At 31.3% G+C, this 20252-nt stretch overlaps 1 protein-coding gene across 5 annotated transcripts in view; it reads right to left on the bottom strand.

Annotated features, from left to right (window-relative positions):
* Positions 1-20252, bottom strand: part of LOC123692477 (cystinosin homolog) — a 33221-nt gene that overhangs the window by 10748 nt on the left and 2221 nt on the right. Inside the window, exons 1-5 of one of the 5 annotated variants that reach the window (XM_045637234.1) lie at positions 19710-19754; positions 19137-19215; positions 1517-1635; positions 1002-1101; positions 327-527 (exon numbers count right to left, since the gene is read on the bottom strand). In XM_045637234.1, coding sequence (XP_045493190.1) covers positions 327-527; positions 1002-1101; positions 1517-1613 — 398 coding nt within the window. In that variant the 5' untranslated portion in view covers positions 1614-1635; positions 19137-19215; positions 19710-19754. Of the gene's footprint in view, positions 1-326; positions 528-1001; positions 1102-1516; positions 1636-3740; positions 3760-15748; positions 15916-19136; positions 19216-19709; positions 19755-20252 lie in introns of those variants that run through there. The other 4 variants (XM_045637233.1, XM_045637232.1, XM_045637236.1 and 1 more) reach the window with 4 other exon arrangements.

Raw genomic sequence — 20252 nt, 5'->3', positions numbered from 1 at the left:
CTTACGCCACGACGTGACGTTGAAATTTTACTCTCAACGCGCCTAAATAAGTTTCACTTTCAAATGTAATATTTTGTGTCTCCATAATTATGCAATATACGTTACTACAACATAATTTGTTACTGAAGGCAATATGGATGAACAAACTTCTGATCTTTACTGTGCCTTATATTATACAAGAATATATTAAAGCAGCATTTAAGCATCGCCTTAGACGTTCCTATCTACAAATACTAAATTCAGAAATCCTAAGAGATTCTATTTCAATTTGTTTTATGGTCCTTCGAGCCGGATGCCTACATTTTACCTTATATTATTTTACTTACTTGATAATACCGCTCGGCGTAGCATTAAAAGCCACTTCTGAATGTCCTGGACTCCTGCCATAAGCGCATATATCATATACTAGCTCCACCGTTTGGTTCGGTTGTTCTGAACCCGGTATCGAAATGTATGGCGGCATGAATTGTACTATGTCCGGGTGCTGTATTTGCGGCGTGACTGTTAATGTTACGTTGTATTCGCCGCTGAAATTTAAGTAATTTATATAATGATAATAATATGCACAAATGAGATCACTACACATTCATAATAATATTACATAAATACTTGATCCATGAGAGACTTATTTATGTCTTCAAGCGTGGCATACATGATGTAGTACAATGCACATAGAGGTTTTACATTTTAAAGGTTGTGTTAATTAGATAAGTAAAAAAAAAACATATATTTTTTTCGTACATAACTTTTTTAATATAATATGCAACAGAGTTTTTGCCTAATTTTTTACCCATCTATGTAACATTCAGATTTTATTATTTTATATAAGTATTTATTCAATCTGCAGATATTATGTACATAATCATTATGTTTTATTATTTTACTTACTTATGTTACTTAGTTTCAAATAAAACTGTTTTTTACAACACCACTTTAACCATCTTTCATTAAGTAATAATAAAAAATTGCGCATTATGTTTAGGTACTAAATAAAATCTTACATTTGTACAAGTTTCAATAAATGTGTTTCTTCAACGAGTAGGTTGAGTGTAGTCACGTCGATGTACATTTTTTCTGCCTGACAGTAAATGCATGGTAAGCCTGAAATATTAAAAATATTTATTGAATATAATTTTTTGAATCATAAATGGACAAATAATAATTTATTTGTCCATTTATGATTTACTTGATTGAAATGCTCATAGCTACATACACACAAGGTTTATTTTTCACATTTAATAATCTGCCCATATTTGTACGAAATAATTAGAAATAATGATAATTATTTTTTTTAATTTTTGCGTTAATTTCTCTCTATATTTTCTTTCACCAATTCAGTTTTTGGTGATGTTGATAATGTACAGATAAATAGAGACATTAATTATATTTTTTGCATGCTCGTCTATATCTCGAATAACCGAATTATTCAATTTAAAACCTCTTTCATTGAATAAAACGTACTAAAGCTTTTACAACCTGCATCTATTATTAATTATATATACTCTAAAATACTTACATATAAATAAAAATGCTATGGAACTCTTGACAAGGTGCCCTAAGTTATGACTAGATCTCCCGGCTCTGCGTGAATACATTTTGCCCGATCTCGACATTTTTCTTCCTTGTATAAATTATCTGTGAACAAAATTATCATAGTTTTATAATCACAGTAAAGTGTACACTCTAAAAAAATATATACCGACCGAATTTATAACCTCTTCCTTTTTGTTAAGTGTTTAGAAACTGTCTCATTTAACTATATTACTGTGCAATTCTGAGTCCATTATAAAAATTGTTGAATACCTACATTTTAAGCAACGAACGATAGTTTCTCGTGAATTTGAACACATTTAGTTAAATGCTCAATTTCGTTAAAAACTCCGTAAGTAATTTAGGACAACTAGTCTAAATTTTAAAGCCACTTCAGTTAGTTAGAGTTCAATACAATTTTTTATTTTTTTTTTCTAGGACGCCTATTTTTCTTACAAATATTTTCCTGTGTCAGCTACACATCACACTGATGTAGTTTGATGTAGCATGCGTTGGTTACAAATTATTATTATCGTATTCTTGACGACCTTATTTATAGACAGTGAGACAAAAAATGAGCGTTCTGGAAAAACATTCTTCTGTACATTCAAACCTTAAATCGTTTGGCGTCTCCGCTACATAAATACAGTTAGAGCTAACGCGCAAGAGCAACTTTTGTTTCCGCAACTACATATTTCTCTCCCATCAACTCTATTGCTAGTAAGAAAGTGCGCACACGTAGCGACGCAACTCCCCATAGAGTTGATGGGAGAGACAAAATAGTTGCAGAGACAAAAGTTGCTGTTGCGCGCTAGCTCTCATGTAGGTATTATAAAAATGACGATAATCGGACTTACAATGTTATCACAATGCCAGATATAAGATTTATAAATCTGTGTTAATTTTACGATAATTAGTGTATATATGTACTTAGATAACAATGAAACGTCGTATTTTCTCGATATTTTAATATTACATAATTAAATCAATGAACAGAACTCGTAACTCTATACCTGCTTGTTTATCAATAACTTTCCCATCTTAAAAACCAAACGTATCTCAAATATATATTATGTTTAATAAATTCTCATATCATCAATGTAGAAACAACACTATTCTTAATTATTAACAGTCACAAAACACGTAAGGTCAAACATAATAAACGCATTAATACAACAAATTACTCATAATAGATACCTATAAAAGCGATGAACCGTACTTAATCGACACAGCATTATCATCGAAATATTCAAAACAAACATTACCTCTCGGCTGTTCGCCAACAAAATACCAGCTGTTATAAAACTGACGATTGTTATGCAATATAGAAATTTAACAAGAAAATATTTGAAGTTTTACGACGGCTATAGAAAAGGAAATTGGAAAATGAAAGTTTCTGATAAGGGGAATGTGCACATACTTCAAATAAAAAGTTTAATATAGTGAGGAAAAATTAATATTTACCTACTTAGAAAATTTTATTTGCGTACCTAACTAACCGTATGATTATGATTAACACTGGTTATAATAAATTATAGCTCCTTAAATCTTGTTCTTATAGAAATAGATATCCGTTCGATGGTTAACACGTTCTCAGTATCAAAGGTTTTTGTGGTACGAGCCCGATGTTGTACCTACACCTTTTATCCTAAAAAGTACTCGTGAATGGAGCCATTGATTTGTACCTTAAACATTTAGGTATTTGACTAAATTGATGATACCATTATGACTATAAATTCAGTGAGTTCTGTATACAATATGTTTTCTTCAAGATCTAAACAACACATGCATAATATATCACCAATTAAGTTGGCACGAATCAAACATCGGACGCTATTGATTTTTAATCGAAAAATCAATTAAAATTCAAATTAACAAGGTTTATGTTGCAACGCGTATAAAAACGATAGTCACGTGTGTCATTCAATAAAAACCATGTTTACTTGTGTTTACTTTTAGAACATTTTCAGACCCTGTATGAACACATGAAATAAAACCATTTCGGTCTGTTACGAATATTCTGCCATCTAGTTAAAACTGTTTGGATTATACAGAAACCAATATTTATTGTCAATTTTGTATAACAAGTTTAAAAACATTAAAATAAACAAACGATTCAGAGGCACAAAGATAACAGGTTACAGAAGACTTCAATTCAAAATACCATCTTATTACCTACTAGGAAAAGGCACTGTTAATTTTTTACTCACCTTAAAAACTATTCCGCCAAAAAACTACGAATGTTATACAAAAACAAAATCACATCCATTCCACTTTGAAGATTAAACACTTTTGTGTTTTTACGATTTAAAGTCAACAATAACACTGCTTCAGATATTTAGACACGCCGACGCCCGACATATATCACATATCGCTTATCAATTTTATTAATTGGAAATATATTAGGAAATCTAATCAATCAATCAATTAACGTTAATCCGATAACAATTTTTTGATAAAATAATACATTATCAGTGACGTTTTATATGCGTCTAAGTGCAGGTAGAAAAGAAAATGAATTTGAAGAAACTCAAGAATTTTTTTTTAAATATAATGAACCATCAACCAACTAAAGAATCGCATTTTAGCCAATGCCACGAAATCTAGCTATCCTCTTCTTGCATATACAAAAATAAGCCTGCAACTTCCTGCCACAGACTAAACGAGCCAAAACAACTGATCTAAGAGGACGGCCTTAAATAAAGGTAACACGATTCCAACACCTAATATCGAGTTACTGAACGTCAAATGGCAATGAAATCAACGGACGTGATCGAAACACTATTTGTATCAAACAAATTGGCCATTCAAAAGATAGTTTGCTAACCGCCAGTGTAAACTTATTATTTTATACGATATTCAAATTGGTTATCTATTTGTCATGTCCAGATTCATATACAGTGTGATTTCTTATATTGTATCGGAATACACAGAATTTTGTTTTGAATTTTAAAACTTAAAGATGTAAGTAATTTATAACATACGGAACGTTTTCCAGTTATAATTGCAACGTAATTATCACTTTATTATATCAGGATATAGCAAGTTTGTATCTAATCGAATTAAACTGGTTTACTTGACGCTATACTTGTTAAATCATCAATTACTCCTATAAAGGACGCAAGCCACTCTAGGCACTCTCTAGGTAAATAATTTCTTTTTGGACATGATAAAGTATGATTTCGTGAGATGGTTGGTTCCTTCAAAGCGTGGTAATAAATTTTCAAATACTATCATCGATTATCTGGCAATTTGTTCTTATTGTTTTTTTACGATTTACATCAGTTGCTACCTATATGTATGTCTATACATACCTAATACCTATGTATCATCCTCTCTACTTAAAATCTCTAAATAAAAATCACAACCGCAATGTTACACTATCAAAGCCACATAATTAAGAAATTAATGCAATTAGGTATAACAAATAGCCATTAATAAATTACATATTAATTAAGAGTGCATGCAACAATTATTCACATGCATTAATGGTTAACCTAATGATCTCTAGATGATTATTAAATATAAGATTAGACACGTAAACCAAGATTTCTAAAGCCTAGACCTTATAATAACTCCTATACTCAAGTATGAATATTGATATTAATCAATATAACTTCCTTTGAAAATATTTGATGGCCACATCGATAAAACCTGTTATCATTATCTCTAAAGGATAGTAGGAATAAACGTTACGTTATTTTACGATAAAATAAAACCATTTTAGATAAAACTGTTTATATCAGCGGTTTCCCCGCGAAATGCTGTCATTAACTGCACATTAATATTTTCTCTTGCCATACAAACTTGTTTAAAGCATTCTGATCGCAACTGTTGGGGACAAAAACTTGTCACCATAAAATGCAGACTTGGCGAAATGGGACAGAGCAATCATAATTAAACTTGCACTTTAAGTCTGGATAATTAAAGTGAATTTTCGATTGCATACATAACGGTGACAACAGTTACACTAAGTGCATGATAATGTGAAAGTTATGCAATGGCCATACACGATGGTCAATGGTATTTTATGTAGATAATGTTCTCACGAGGACAAAATGCGCAAACAGGCTTAAAGGAACAAACAGCGAACAAGAAGCACCGTGTGTACAATACAATGAACCAACTTATATCCTCAATAGTCAATATGCGAAACACATATTTATACTACCTACAGCTCCGTAAGGCGAAAATTAAATCTAATTATTCAATATTCTACCAAAGATCACATCACATTCTCGAAATAACAGGATTCAATAAACACTAAAGAGGATCAAGTTACTTCAAATATGAAAAGAGATTGAAAAAAAATATTTTTAGTTAAATTTAATAACTATAATATGGTACTATTATACACATAAATCACTGTTTACATTTACGGTTGTATCACGCTATCTGTCATAAAGTCGAGCGATCTTTATTACAGTTATTACAAAACCATTATCTCCAGTCAGCTAAGATATATAATCACTTGATATCATCGCGTGATAACATGCATTTGAAAATTGCACAATCACACATGGTACAAATTAATCACACTTTCAACTTTTCAAAGTTTAAACGTTGCTAGAACCATATTTAATTAATTTATTTCTAAATAAATCAGTCTAAATATATTCGCATCAACTCATAGAAAAACAATAATGTTACAAATCACTCTATATCGTCGCAATACAGAGGAATATTAATTACCCATTTTAGTAAATAAAATATAGTTACCTAGCGCATAAACAACACCTTTGTATATAAATTATTGCTCATTAACAGTACAAAATAAAAATGTTTTGCGCAGTTACCCATATCATACGTGGCATTTATGTTAGTAAAGATTCAATGTTTCAGAACAAGAGTCCATAACTGCGAGACTTTCATCAAAGCTGAAAGTTTCTCTATGGATGATCACTATAAGCAACTATTAGAGCATTTCATCCAAACCAACGAAGAGCTACTAGGCAACTTCACTACATAGTATATAAAACAAAGTCGCTTTCTCTGTCCCTATGTCCCATTGTATGCTTAAATCTTTAAAACTACGCAACGGATTTTGATGCGGTTTTTTTAATAGATAGAGTGATTCAAGAGGAAGGTTTTAGTACTTATATAATTTATTAGGTTTTAGACATAGCGGGCAAAGCCGCGGGCGGTAAGCTAGTCTACAATAAATCCCAAAAATTGCAGAACACTTGTTCCGATACACACTTATAATTGAAATCACGATAGCAAGAAGAAAGTGTTCCAAACAGTTCCAAACCTACATCCGTAAGGATTTTTAACACATTCTATTGTCTTTCTCATTTTAGTTTGTATTCTGTTAGTTCCCCATCATTGAAATGCTCAATAACAACAACTTTGCAAAAGAACCGCGTACACACGAAAGTGCTAAAAGCTACGGTCGTTGAACTAAACGAAATAAACATTTGGATGAAGCACACGCAGATAATTAGACAACAATTGGATTGATCTTTAGATTAAAAAAAACGTAAGGAGTTTTTTCTGAAATTATTCGTGAAGGAAAATAAATATTGATAGTATATACTTACTGTCCTTGCGATATTGTCATTCTAAAAATATCGGTCGATTAATTTTGAGTAAATACGTGCCATACATAAATAAGTTACATTGTATAACAACAGGTGTTTTATTTACCTTACAAATCGAAAGTTTGTAACAATTCAATATACCTATAACTGAAAATACTACGCGCTATCTGCGCAAGGATTATTGATTAATGATTTCCAATAAAGTTTTCTTCACAATAAAGTATATCGAATTTTTCAATTCATTACAACTCAATAACTTACAGATTACACTTACACTACAAGAACTAAACGCTATTAAAACGTTAAGAAAATGCTATTTTATACAAAAAAAAACAACACAACGAATGGGATCACCACACATTTACACTTAAATACGTATTAAAGAGTGTAACGTTTTTAAAATATTATAAAATATGCAAAACTATGTAAACGAAGCGTTACGTGTTCAACGTGCGTCTACAATATTAACATTTAAAATATTATTTCGAATAGAATTGTATTCAAAAATGTATAGGTACAAAATATAAAGTTTATTGACGTTTTCATATCCAGGAATTCAGTTAAACGCTTTTAGATGATAACATTAATTTATTAGTAAACATATTACGCCCCTAAATCTGACGCATTTATCGTGAGATGGGCATATGTTCATAACTTCATAACAAACCCAATATCATAATAAAAACATATGAATTAAACATATTATATATTTCATGATGCAAATAGTGCTGAGATGTAACGAAATCGTGACACGCTTAAATAATAAATTTTACAAGACATCATTTCAAGGATACATTTTATCTTCTATCTCTTGACTAAATATAATAAATTCAGTAAAAAAGTATGCAATTAAATGAATAATATACTCGAGTACCTATTTAAAATGACTTTACATAATATTATGTTTTATTTACTATCCGTAAATATCTCTCACTATTGTCCTTTGTCTAAATTACCAATTGTTAATATTAATTGCCAATATATTGACAAAATATGATATCATACTGTGTATTATGTACGTGCAATGAGTTAAAATATATTATACTAGCTGTGCCGCGCGGTTTCACCCGCGTGGCTCCGCTCCTGTTGGTCTTAGCGTGATAATATAATATAGCCTATATTACTCGTGGATAATGTCGGTCCAGTAGTTTATGAGCCTATTCATTACAATCAAACAAACAAACAAGGTTTTCCTCTTTATAATATTAGTGTAGATAAAAAAGTGTACATAAGTCTGAAAGTAAGAAAGTGTCTATGTTTGGTTATGCAGTCTTTGCACTTGTGTAAACGCACAGAACATTGAACGAAGCTGAAATGTGCTTTACATATAATTTATTTATTGTATAATAGCCTGAATTACATAATAGAGGCTACTTTTTCATTGGGTAGGTATCACGGAAGTAAAGCAATTTGGTAATTTGTACTAATATTTCAAAGATACTTTATACTCAGTCACAACATATAACATACAAATTGACTGTTGTATACCTTTTGTTAAGTAATCAGACCAATAATTTTTCGACACTACCCACAAGGTCAAAACTTTATTTAAGAAAGGTTAGATATTTCAAGAACATCGTTACTTCACCAGACATATTGAAAATTAGGAATGGTTTTTAGGTGACTATAAAAATAAGCAGATTTTAATATAAAATTAAAAACGTGTTTCAAGAATAATATTTTAAAAAATGTTTTTTAGCTCCCAAAAATCGCATTCAAAAGGGTTCATTTAAGGTGAAAATAAAGATATTCATAAAGATTCAATATACCGGTTTTAAAATGTATCTAGGCTATCTAGCTATAACAAGCCTGGATATTTCTAAAGGAATACCTTTTTTAGTATAATAATTAATAAAAAAGATGCGATTATCTCAATTTGAATTTATCAATATTATATAATAGTATAAATTTAACCTGTACCTATAATAAGAACACATACCTATACGATTACGTATCTGTACGATTCAATTTTACATATAAAACGGTTACTTTTATCTATGTAATTATATTCCATACATAACAAATTCAATAACAATCGAAAGACAACTTAACAAAAACAAATTGAATAAACACAGTTGGTAATAACACTTCTTTCAACATGCTATACCTACAGGAAAACGTCTTCATTCTATGAAGTTTTAAATTTGAATATTTCAATAAGAAACTTGAAGAACCGAGCGATATACTAATTAACCGCCAAAATTGAAAAAAATTAGAAGTACATATAGTATTCTCGCGAGGCTAATTCCCATTATAGTCATTGCACATTTGCTCCTACTATCTGCATCCATTTAAAAAAAATAATTATTAGTCAGCTACATCTTCATCTTTTCGGTCCACACATTTCAAACTTATCCACGAAGAACAAAAACCGCAGACACGAAAAAAGAAATTTCAAAAACGTGGTCACCGATTCCCTGGAGAGGACCAAATTCCGCAGACACGAAAAACATAATTTCGAAAACATGGTCACTGTCCCATGAGAGGACATCCTGTAGGCATAATTACTGACCCGTTAGGCCAGCTTTCGTTTCCAAGTACAGAGCATAAGATCTTGCACCTGAGTGGACGCATTACACTCGATATATTCGCGGAAATCCCTAACGATGGTAGACCTTTCTTTGTAATTAAATATATTATAGACTATACATTAGTGTTGCTGATTAGTATAATAACCATTGGGCATACATATATCATCTCTGAAAGCGTTATTATTTAGTGTATTGCAATTGAAGTCAAAAAATTTTTATTTTTAAAGTTACATAAGACCTCTATCTAGCAATCAAATTTCTGAGGAAAGCTTGTAAATTACCAATAGAAGGATTGTTATTGTATTGGAATGTAGATTAGAGATCGATCAGTTATCGAAAATTCATGCTAAACCTAGGTAGGAGAAACATCATTAATTTCATCAAGTTAATATGCGAATAAATAATCCAAATAATCCATAATAGTTAAGAAACTATTGAAATAAAGGATAGAATACCTAAACAGAATTGTTTGGTAATGTTTTCACGAGACCAACCAAACTTGTAACATCAACAATTAAACTAAACATCAACAATATCGCGTACAATAAACGCATTCTCAAAACAATCTTGATACTTGTAACTAGTCTGTTATATTCTAAACCTTATCACAATGAAATAGAGACTATATTGTCCATATTTAATAATGAATAGTTCTAGATATGTTGTGTTAATAGTTTCCGCAAACTGGGACATTTTCACATATCATTAGAACCCTTTAACGGAATTGGAAATCTTTTCACGTTAAATAGGGTCAAAGAAAGTCTTACATTCAAAAACAACGACGAATTAATCTTAATACTATTATAAAGGCGAAAGTTTGTAAGTATGGATGTATGGATGTTTGTTACTCTTTGACGTAAAAACTACTGAACCGATTACAATGAAATTTAGCACACATATAGAGGGTAACTTGGATTAACACATAGGATAGTTTTAATCCCGGAAATCCCACGGGAACGGGAACTATGCGGGTTTTCCTTTGCAAACGCGGGCGAAGCCGCGAGCGGAAATCTAGTAGTAGAAATAATATTATTCGAAATTTATAATCTTAGTTGCGTTTTGATTGCAGCAATATTTAAATTGACAAATAATTAACTAAAGGAATTTGCAAAAGAGTATTAATTTATTCATAAAGACGGCCTCGATCTTAGACTACCGGGTACTAAAATAGTACTGTAATACATATGCTATAGATTACCGTGCAATCATTATAAATGGTTTATGACTTCATGAATGCCAAACATACAATGTTTTTCTAAACTATTTCTCAAGTTCAACATTTGTCTTAAATTCATATTACATTCTTACGATAAACCATCCCAAATCAAAATTTCACGGGAGTCACCAAATACGATACCATTACACTACATTGAATAAATTATTTAACCATGCATATTTCATTGTCAATGGACTCTGGACAATGGAATTCGGAGATACCAAATAACTCACATCGTCTTTATATTTTGAGAATTATCAGATTATCGGTAGAAAAATAACCGAGATCAGCTGTGTTGATTTTATTACATTTTTTGATGTATCTCCGAAACCTAGGATCCAACCGCGATGAAGTATATGTATATGGTACCAGGTAGGGAGTTTCATCCACTTTCGAATAAAAAATAATTTTGAAAATCTGTCTTTTTTAATAAAGTAGAAAATACATTTTCGAATAGATAAATATCAAAGCTATAATAAAAGCTATAGAATGACGAAATACAATAGCGTAGGTGCAGCGGGTATTCCCGTGCAACTTCATTCAGAGCTGACGTCAGAGGAAATACTAGTAACCTCATGCACCACCACTCACAGTCAGGAATTCTAGTACAAATGACTAAATCTTACGAGGGCAGTCCCAAAAGTAGCCGACCTAACCAAGAAAAAACAATAAATATGGAATAAATTATATTTATTTCTCTACATAGCTTCCTTGTAGTCCTTTACACTTTTCCCAGCGGTGCTCTATAGCTTCAATGCCGCGTCTGTAGTAGGAACTGTCAAGCTCTTCAAAATAGGCATTAACCGTAGACTCAACATCTTCATTGCTTGCAAATCTTTTCCCACCGAGCCATTTTTTTAAGTTTGGGAACAGAAAATAATCAGATGGGGCCAAATCTGGTGAATAAGGTGCATGAGGTAGCAATTCAAACTTTAATTCTTCGATTTTAGCAATCGCAATGCCGGAGGTGTGGACTGGCGCGTTGTCCCGATGAAACAAAACTTTTTTCTTTGATAGATGAGGCCGTTTTATCTTTATTTCTTCACTTAGACGCTGCAACAAGTTTGCATAATACTCGCCGTTAATGGTTTTTCCTCTTGGTAGATAATCTATGAAGATTATTCCACGAGCGTCCCAGAAAGCCGATGCCATGACTTTTCCTGCCGATGGAACCGTTTTTGCCTTCTTTGGGGCCGATTCTCCCCTTGCGGTCCATTGCTTTGACTGTTCTTTCGTCTCCGGTGTGAAATAATGAACCCACGTTTCATCCATGGTAATAAATCGACGCAAAAACTCTGCACTATTGCTTTGAAATTTTGTCAAACACTCGACTGAAACATCCTCACGACGCTGTTTTTGCTCTAGTGTGAGTAATCGCGGCACCCACCTTGCGCACAGCTTCCTCATGTCCAAGTTTTCAGTTAAGATACGATGTACTGCACTTTTTGAAATGCCTACCATATCTGCTAGCTCGCGCACTTTTAGTCGACGATCATCCAATACAATTTTGTGGATTTTTTTACCATTTCTGGCGAAGTCACCTCATTTGGTCGCCCACAGCGAGGTTCATCTTGACAGTTCGTTCGGCCACGTTTGAACTCGGCCACCCAATATTTTACCGTTGTAAACGAAGGAGAAGACTCCCCCAATGTAGAATCTAGCTCTTCTTTTATGTTAGTTGGGCTGAGGCCTTTCAAATAAAAGTATTGAATGACGTATCGTAGACCAATTTTATCCATATTAGAAAATTCTCTAACAGCGTTCACTTTCAAGGACTACAAAACAAATGACAAATGACCTAGCGTGTTCGAATTCCAAATTTAAAATCCCCATTGATCAGACTTTTTAAAAAGAGTATTTAATCGAATAAAACTGCCAGTACGTAAGTCAGGTCGGGTAATTTTGGGACCGCCTACGTAGTATGTATTGCTAGAGAAAATAAAAAAAAGGAACTAAAGATATCTCCAAATTTTGGTTCGCAATGAAACTAGTGACATAGACCTTCTGTCTTTATTTAGTAAGTACCAAAAGAAATCATGTTCTTATTATTTTGAAACATGGCGAAAATGTTCAAAACGCACAATCAAAAAACACTGATCAAAAAAGACATCCTGATTATGAAGAAAACCCTTACAGAGAAAAAAAATAAAAATGCGTCACCCAAGATATTCCATACAGCAACGTAATATAACCCGATTTTATGCATATACTAGCGGTCCGCCCCGGCTTCGCCCGTGGTACATGTTTACGTTTTCTCTACATAAGAACCATCCTCGTACTTCAAGGAATATAATAAAAAAAGAATTATCGAAATCGGTTCAGCCGTTCTCGAGTTATGGAATTACAACGAAAAGTGGCATTGATTTTTATATATTAGATGGAAGCCGAATAATAAAACGTGAAAGGGCTTACAAATAGATAAAGTACTTCAAGTATTTTAAGCATACGATAGGCACTGAGTACTTGTCACTAGATAGCCTTGTTATTAGATGAAGCCAATGACTTACCTCGAAGTCTCAATAGCCGAAAGGACACGAAATTCAACCGTGAGATTTATCTATTCATAACTTAACTTAGTATTTATTCAATTACTAGAGGTTTATTGAATGTTTTTGAAAGATTCAGAATGCAAATAACAATTTTTTAAACCACCGAAACTCATTGATTTCAGCATATTTATACTATTTTAATAAGCTCAGGAAGCTTCCTCTTTCTAGGACCAAATCTTCCAGATTCTCAAAATTTATCAGCAATGTGCTCCAGTAAATGGATGAAAAAAATACAACTGCGTGGCCTACTTATAACAAAACTATCCGTACTTTTATGAATAAACTAATATAATATCTATTTATAATTTGAAACAATTAACAATTAATCAACCAATTAAAATCCTAATACCTAACTGATAACGGGCGCTCGTATCGTGACGAGACAAAACAAATGATGCGTATTACGAGACATTATCTGATTACTTCGTGCTGAATGAAATTACAATGTAAAAATTAATTACATCTACGTAATTACTACGTCTTGCATTTCTCAAATCTGAATTAGTTTTCTATTTACGACAGCTATTTTATTCGAGTCTGTGGTGTCAATGTACGCGAATGATATTTGACGGTGTTAATTCTGTCGGTCAAATATTCGGAAATATGTGTTTGTGTAATTAATTAGATCCTATAGCCTTTCTCTAATTTAAAACTATGTTCAAATCCTTTAAGAAGTGAAAGTGGAAATTTATGCTATGAATAGTTGTATTTGGAGACGAAAATTAAAACCGTAGATTTTTTACTAATGTTCTTAATCTAGTTAACAAGATGAAAATGTTTTAATTAAATGGATATTGCCTCTCTCTATACCTTCGTTAAATACGGTATAGGAATTTTTGAAACAGCAATAGTTATTTGTGCCTTTTTATATTATGTTAATTTCCACCTTATAAATGACACGAGTGTTCTATTTTTAACTACACCTCAGAAAAATTTGACCTATCACCTGCAAAGACGTTAAAAATACACGAGTTCTTTGAGCTCAAACAATTATATGGAGACGTCATTTTCTTTTGTTAGTTAAGTATCGCGCATAACATTAAAGAAGACGTGATATGAAAAGAAAAACCATGTGTAGTTAACTTTCCGGTTGGCGCTTTTCACATAAAGATAAATCTGTGAATGCAATTTATTATTAAAAATATTGCTTTATATAGCAATAATTTTAGTTGTTTATGGTTCATCCTAGATTTTTTATTTTTATTTCGATCGATTTTTATAAAAACATTCAGACAGATTTTTTTTTGCGAAAACGTAAAAAACTGACAACATCACAGACATACATATCTATGTCTGTGGACAACATATATAGGTAGACAGAAAGACATACTTTCATATAAATATCTATAATTAAAAGCTTAACTTAATTTTTCTCCATGAACCATGCCGAATGTGCCTCGTTGTATTTTTTAAATAAAATCGTCGTTCGTCTAGAAATATAAAAAATAATTTTTTTCTTAAAAAAGAACGACCAAAATATACACTAGGTACGAATAATATTTTAATCAACGGAATGGTAATCCAATAAAGCGTATAACTAGGCAAAAAATCATAACTCGTAGTTAACTGATTAATTATAATTTATAATCCATGTATAATTTGTGTTTATTGTTTGTTGTTAAATATATTGAATTTATTTACGGGTCTAATCAATGTTATTGTTCGCTTTTTGCCAAGAGCATGATTACTTTCGTGAGAATAGGACAACGAGGTTATTACCGCATTCCTAAACCTAGATATAGTTTATACTTTGTATTGTTATTTATAGAACTGCATTTTATAGTAAAAAATTAACTAGTTCCACTTTTATTGAAAACTGTTTGTTTTTTGTAATAAAAATCATAATAAAAGTGGAACTAGTGAATTGTGTGTATCTTTAAATATTATCTAGGTATAAAATATAAATCAATATTATTATTAGGTTTACAATTTAAATGCTAGCTTTAAACTAAAGACATACTAAACTATTTAATTTAATTACATTCGCACAACCTTGATTTGAATTGCAAATACCAATGGATAAAATAAATCTTAATAAATAATGTGTATTTTAATAAAGCTTAGGTATATTCACGGTTAGGCGGTCTAAAAGTATGTTTTATGCCGGCAAAAAATAACTCGCAAACTCTTACAGTACAACTTTTTGTTAGTTTTATTTTGCCAGTTAAAATTGCCGTATACAGTTTATAAACTTGTGTCGAAACTTAAAAATAAAACGTCCTGTATTTTTAAAAGCATTAAAACAAGACAATTGCCAGTACTTAACAATTATTTTAAATGCAGAATTAAAAAAAAATGTCCTATCCTCTCCTTATTTTTTCCAAAAAATAATTCTTTGCGTTTTTTTAAATTTTCTAACACATTGGAAAAACTAAAACATACCCGAAAATACAGATTCAAAACACGGCACACAAACACTAACACTTATTTGCAAAATTGGCGGGTAAATTGACAACTGTTTTTTTTTTTCAATCGAAGCGAGTGTCCGCGGCTACGGCACTTCGCTTTATGACGCGATCGCGATGTGTTTAACCGGCTTTAAGTTAAACGGACTGACTGACTCAGGTGTATGAATTTCTGCCATATCTCAGTTAATGATAATAGAATAGTATTGGGTTAGCCACAAATGCGGTCTGAAGGCAATGAACTAAATATCACAAGTGGAACATTATCGAGTAAGGTGGTACGAGCAGTCTTTAAGATTATGGTGCAAATTCTTGCCTCTATCTGAATATTCATGAGATAAAAAGTCTATATTGAGATATCCATGATAATCATTATATTTAGTCTACCAAATCATATCATAGCAATAAAAAAATTATATTACATATTTGTTTACATATGATTGCTACCATGTAATTAATGCCTAAGCGATTAAACCGATTTTCGCTGCTTTTTTCACAGAAGCTATGAATTTATTTTGAACCTAAACTTAGTTTTACAGAATATCACAATACCTAAGAACGCTTGTTCTGTAAGTAATCTTATATTATTATAAAATAGGTAAGATCATTTACATAACAGCAACAATAAAATACGTCAAATTACTAAAACCTCAGGTTTGCACGTACATACAAACTCGCATGTTGGCATGCCTTTGCGCCAGGCAATCTCTTTCTAGGTATTTTTTTTTTTTTAATTAATCTTTCCAAAAAATTCAAAAGTAATTCAATTCGTAAAGTTTAGATACATTACAAATTACTGCCGAACTATTTATACACAGCAATAATCTCAAGGCCTTGCAAAAAATAGAATGATACAGATCTTTTTTAGCATCTCAAACTCTATGGTGCATGACTCAGCAGTATTGTATGTCATGTAGGTACACCAAGCAGATTTTCAGCTTCATACAAACGTGATGAAACCTTGTGCAATGCCTATGTGAATAATAAAGGAACAAGATTTTTATCTTCAGTAATTTTAATCTGCCATGTCATGGCGGTCATACCATTTTATTAAAACAAAATCATATCATTATCTATTGGTGATTTGATTTACGACAGGAAGGAAACCTTAAGATTTTCAATACTATAAACATAACTGTCATCGTTTTTATATTATGTTGTTACTTTAAATTGATGCTTTTTGTAATTTTTCCGTCATCTGTGCTATAAAATTTCAAGATTCTGTATTTACGGGAAAAAATACCCGTTTGTTTTTGATTAATTTTATCACGAAAAGGTTCGATATGAATTTCAGCATTCAATTCACACATTCCTGAGAAAAATAGATTTTTTTTTTTATTTTAAGACTTGGACAAGCGAAGTTTAATAATTTACGTTTAAAAATAAATAAAAAAACAATTCCCACTATATTTTCTAAACTACATAGAAAAATGTAAATCTCATCATTCATGACATAAATCACTATCTACTATCTGACTAATAAATTTTCAATGTTATCAAAAGTAGCAAAAACGGTTTAATATTTTTTTAAACATGAATTTGCCACGCGATAGATACGCTTTAATTTATCACTTTATTTAACTGCACGTGATTCAATGAAAACGCACTTCGTTGACTAATTTGGGATCTTCAATATTTTAAAATACATACTAGTAATAAAATGAAATGAAATGAAAAAAAGTATTTTTTTTTACATTGTTATTACTTGTTCAAAAGAAAATTGTAAAATTAATTAGTGACACATTTTTAAAAAACGATTTAGGTATACGTAGATCCGTCCCTAGACGTAGACAGCGACGACTGTTTTTTGCACTAGGTATGTAGTGACTATACCTATATTTCCGTGGACAAAACCAAGACTAAACAATATCTTGTGTTGTGACCACAAAAAATTATCATATAGCACAGTGTTAGTAGTTTCAATACTCCACGGAAACGTTTTGATGGATTTGTATGAAAAGAAATGTTATTATTTTGAATAATTTCTAACTCTATTATAATCCCTTGGGCGTGAGGTTATCCTGGCAGAACAACGGTTGCTGGATCAGCTAGTATTCGATGTAAACAGAATGGATATAGTAATTGCGGGAATCTAGTCGATGACGTATTAGTCATAGGTTTGCAAAATAATGCAATGTCATCTCTTCATGCACTTTTTCATTGATTAATGGGTTTCTAGTATACATATAATAAACAATCTTGATCTTGAAATAATAATATGCTATTAAACTGAATTACTTTGTTTTATATCTCAATCTGCAGTTTCAGTTTATGAGAAAAAATCAGTTTATTTTACAATACTCACAACGTTTTCAATACATGACGAGACGTTTTCAGTAAGTACCAGGTACCTATTTATTGTTTGGTAATAACAGTTCAGGATACATCGCCCATTTTTGCAAGTGACTACAGCTATCAAGCTGATTTTCCGTTTGTAGCTTTATTTTGATGAGACGCCCAATAATTTCGTGTACGAAAGTCTCGATTGTGGTAGCTAACAGAGATAACAAGGATAAAAATTTTTTATTTGATGGTTCTCAAATATTTATTACTAACTGAATGAATTTTTTTTTGTTCAATCTCAAGATAATTACCTAAATTATTCGAAAAAATATTTGTCCTACAAAATCTATGGTTTGTTCAAAGAGTCCCCCTTTCCAAAGTGTATCGATAACGAGGTCATCATAAATGATTACTAACAAGCTGATTTTTTTGTTTTCACTTAGTTAATGTTTATATAATTCAACAGACATATTGTCCTACAAATTGCGTGATAAATATTTGAGAACCATCAAATCAAAAAATTTTATCCTTGTTATCTCTGTTAGCTACCACAATCGAGAGTTTCGTACACGAAATTATTCGGTGTCTCATCAAAATAAAGCTACAAACGGAAAATCAGCTTGATAGTAGTCACTTGCAAAAATGGGCGATGTATCCTGAACTATAACAATTATTAGTATAAAAATTGTGTTTTTTTGTAATAAGTACATCATTCAAAAATGCTACACAAATTCGACGAAAATTGATTTAAATACCTGATTTGGAGTAATTTCTTTACCTTATTAGGTATTTCAACTGAAATATTCATCTTATCTTAATATATATAAATCTCGTGTCACAATGTTTGTCCTCAATGGACTCCTAAACCACTTAACCGATTATAATAAAATTCGCACACCATGTGCAGTTCGATCCAACTTGAGAGATAGGATAGTTTTTATGAAAAAAAACGTAAACATGTAGGTACCACGGGCGAAGCCGGGGCGAATCGCTAGTACTATTATAGATTCGATGCAAATGTTTGCGGAAAATCAATTCAATTAAACAATAGGTTCAAACCAAGGAGATATTAACATACTTACCGGTTTTATCCAGTCATAATATTCGACGCACACCCCAAATGCTGCATATCGGAATGTTTTGTTAACCAGCTGTGGGTACCTGTAAAAAACATTGTTCTTACTGAAATTCTAGGTATTTATAGTACTTTATAGTACATATAAGTTTTTTATTCGTTTGTTTTAGAATTCCCCATAGTTTATTAATTATTTTTTTTGTATATTGGAAGTGGAACTATAAAGTAGAATTCTAATGCGTTATCATTATGAAAAACTGAAATGTCTTATGTCTGTTTTTGACTGAATGAAATTAAAGGTGTTATACCGTACGTTATACCGTAACACAGACAATCATTTTTAGCAACGCATTTTATTGATTGGCTGGAAGGAGAAAAAGGAAAAAAAGACAAAAAGTGTAAAGATGAGTCAGTTTTTTGCTTTACAACAATCACATATTGTGTCAAATTCTTTGAGCAGGAAATCAATTTCCAAAAGGGTTACAACTTGCAGGCAAGATTTACATTAAAGTTTTATTTGAATTTTTTGTGAAATCATAACTTAATGGTGGTATAATAATTAATACCTGTATTTATTTACCTTATTTTATATGCCCAAACCCTTATTTTATAACCAGTAACGAACTGAGCTGATACTATATGACTGATTGGTAGTGCAATAGATTCACAAGACCCAACCAGATTGCTTTCTATTCAATCTAGGCTCCACTGTCCACATAACCAGAGGAAGTTATTTGCGAGAAGTAGCCTGTTATCCCATTAAACCATAGATTAGAGAGTATATACACAATTGGACAATTGTTCTTGTTAAAGAGATACTATTTACTATTCCACATGGACCACTCGAGTAGACACCTACTTCCCATTTGAACAAATTGATTTTACGAAAATGTGAGGTACAATCAAGACAATGAAAATAGAAAATGAAGGTAGGCTATAATCTAAATAAAAAAAAACACAATGAAGGGTGCATAAGTGGTTCTTGAACCAATTTTCGAAAAATTGAAGTAAAGAAGGAACTTGCCCTAAAACCTTTTCCATCATAAAGCTTTGTGTAAGTCAAATGAATTACATTTGATTTCAAATTGATTTGATCAAATTGACATTTGATTGAGACAGAAGC

This window comes from Colias croceus, chromosome 6 (genome assembly GCF_905220415.1).
Source record: "Colias croceus chromosome 6, ilColCroc2.1".
In the NCBI taxonomy this organism is placed as follows: domain Eukaryota; kingdom Metazoa; phylum Arthropoda; class Insecta; order Lepidoptera; family Pieridae; genus Colias; species Colias croceus.
This window is presented reverse-complemented; position numbering and strand designations above follow the sequence as displayed.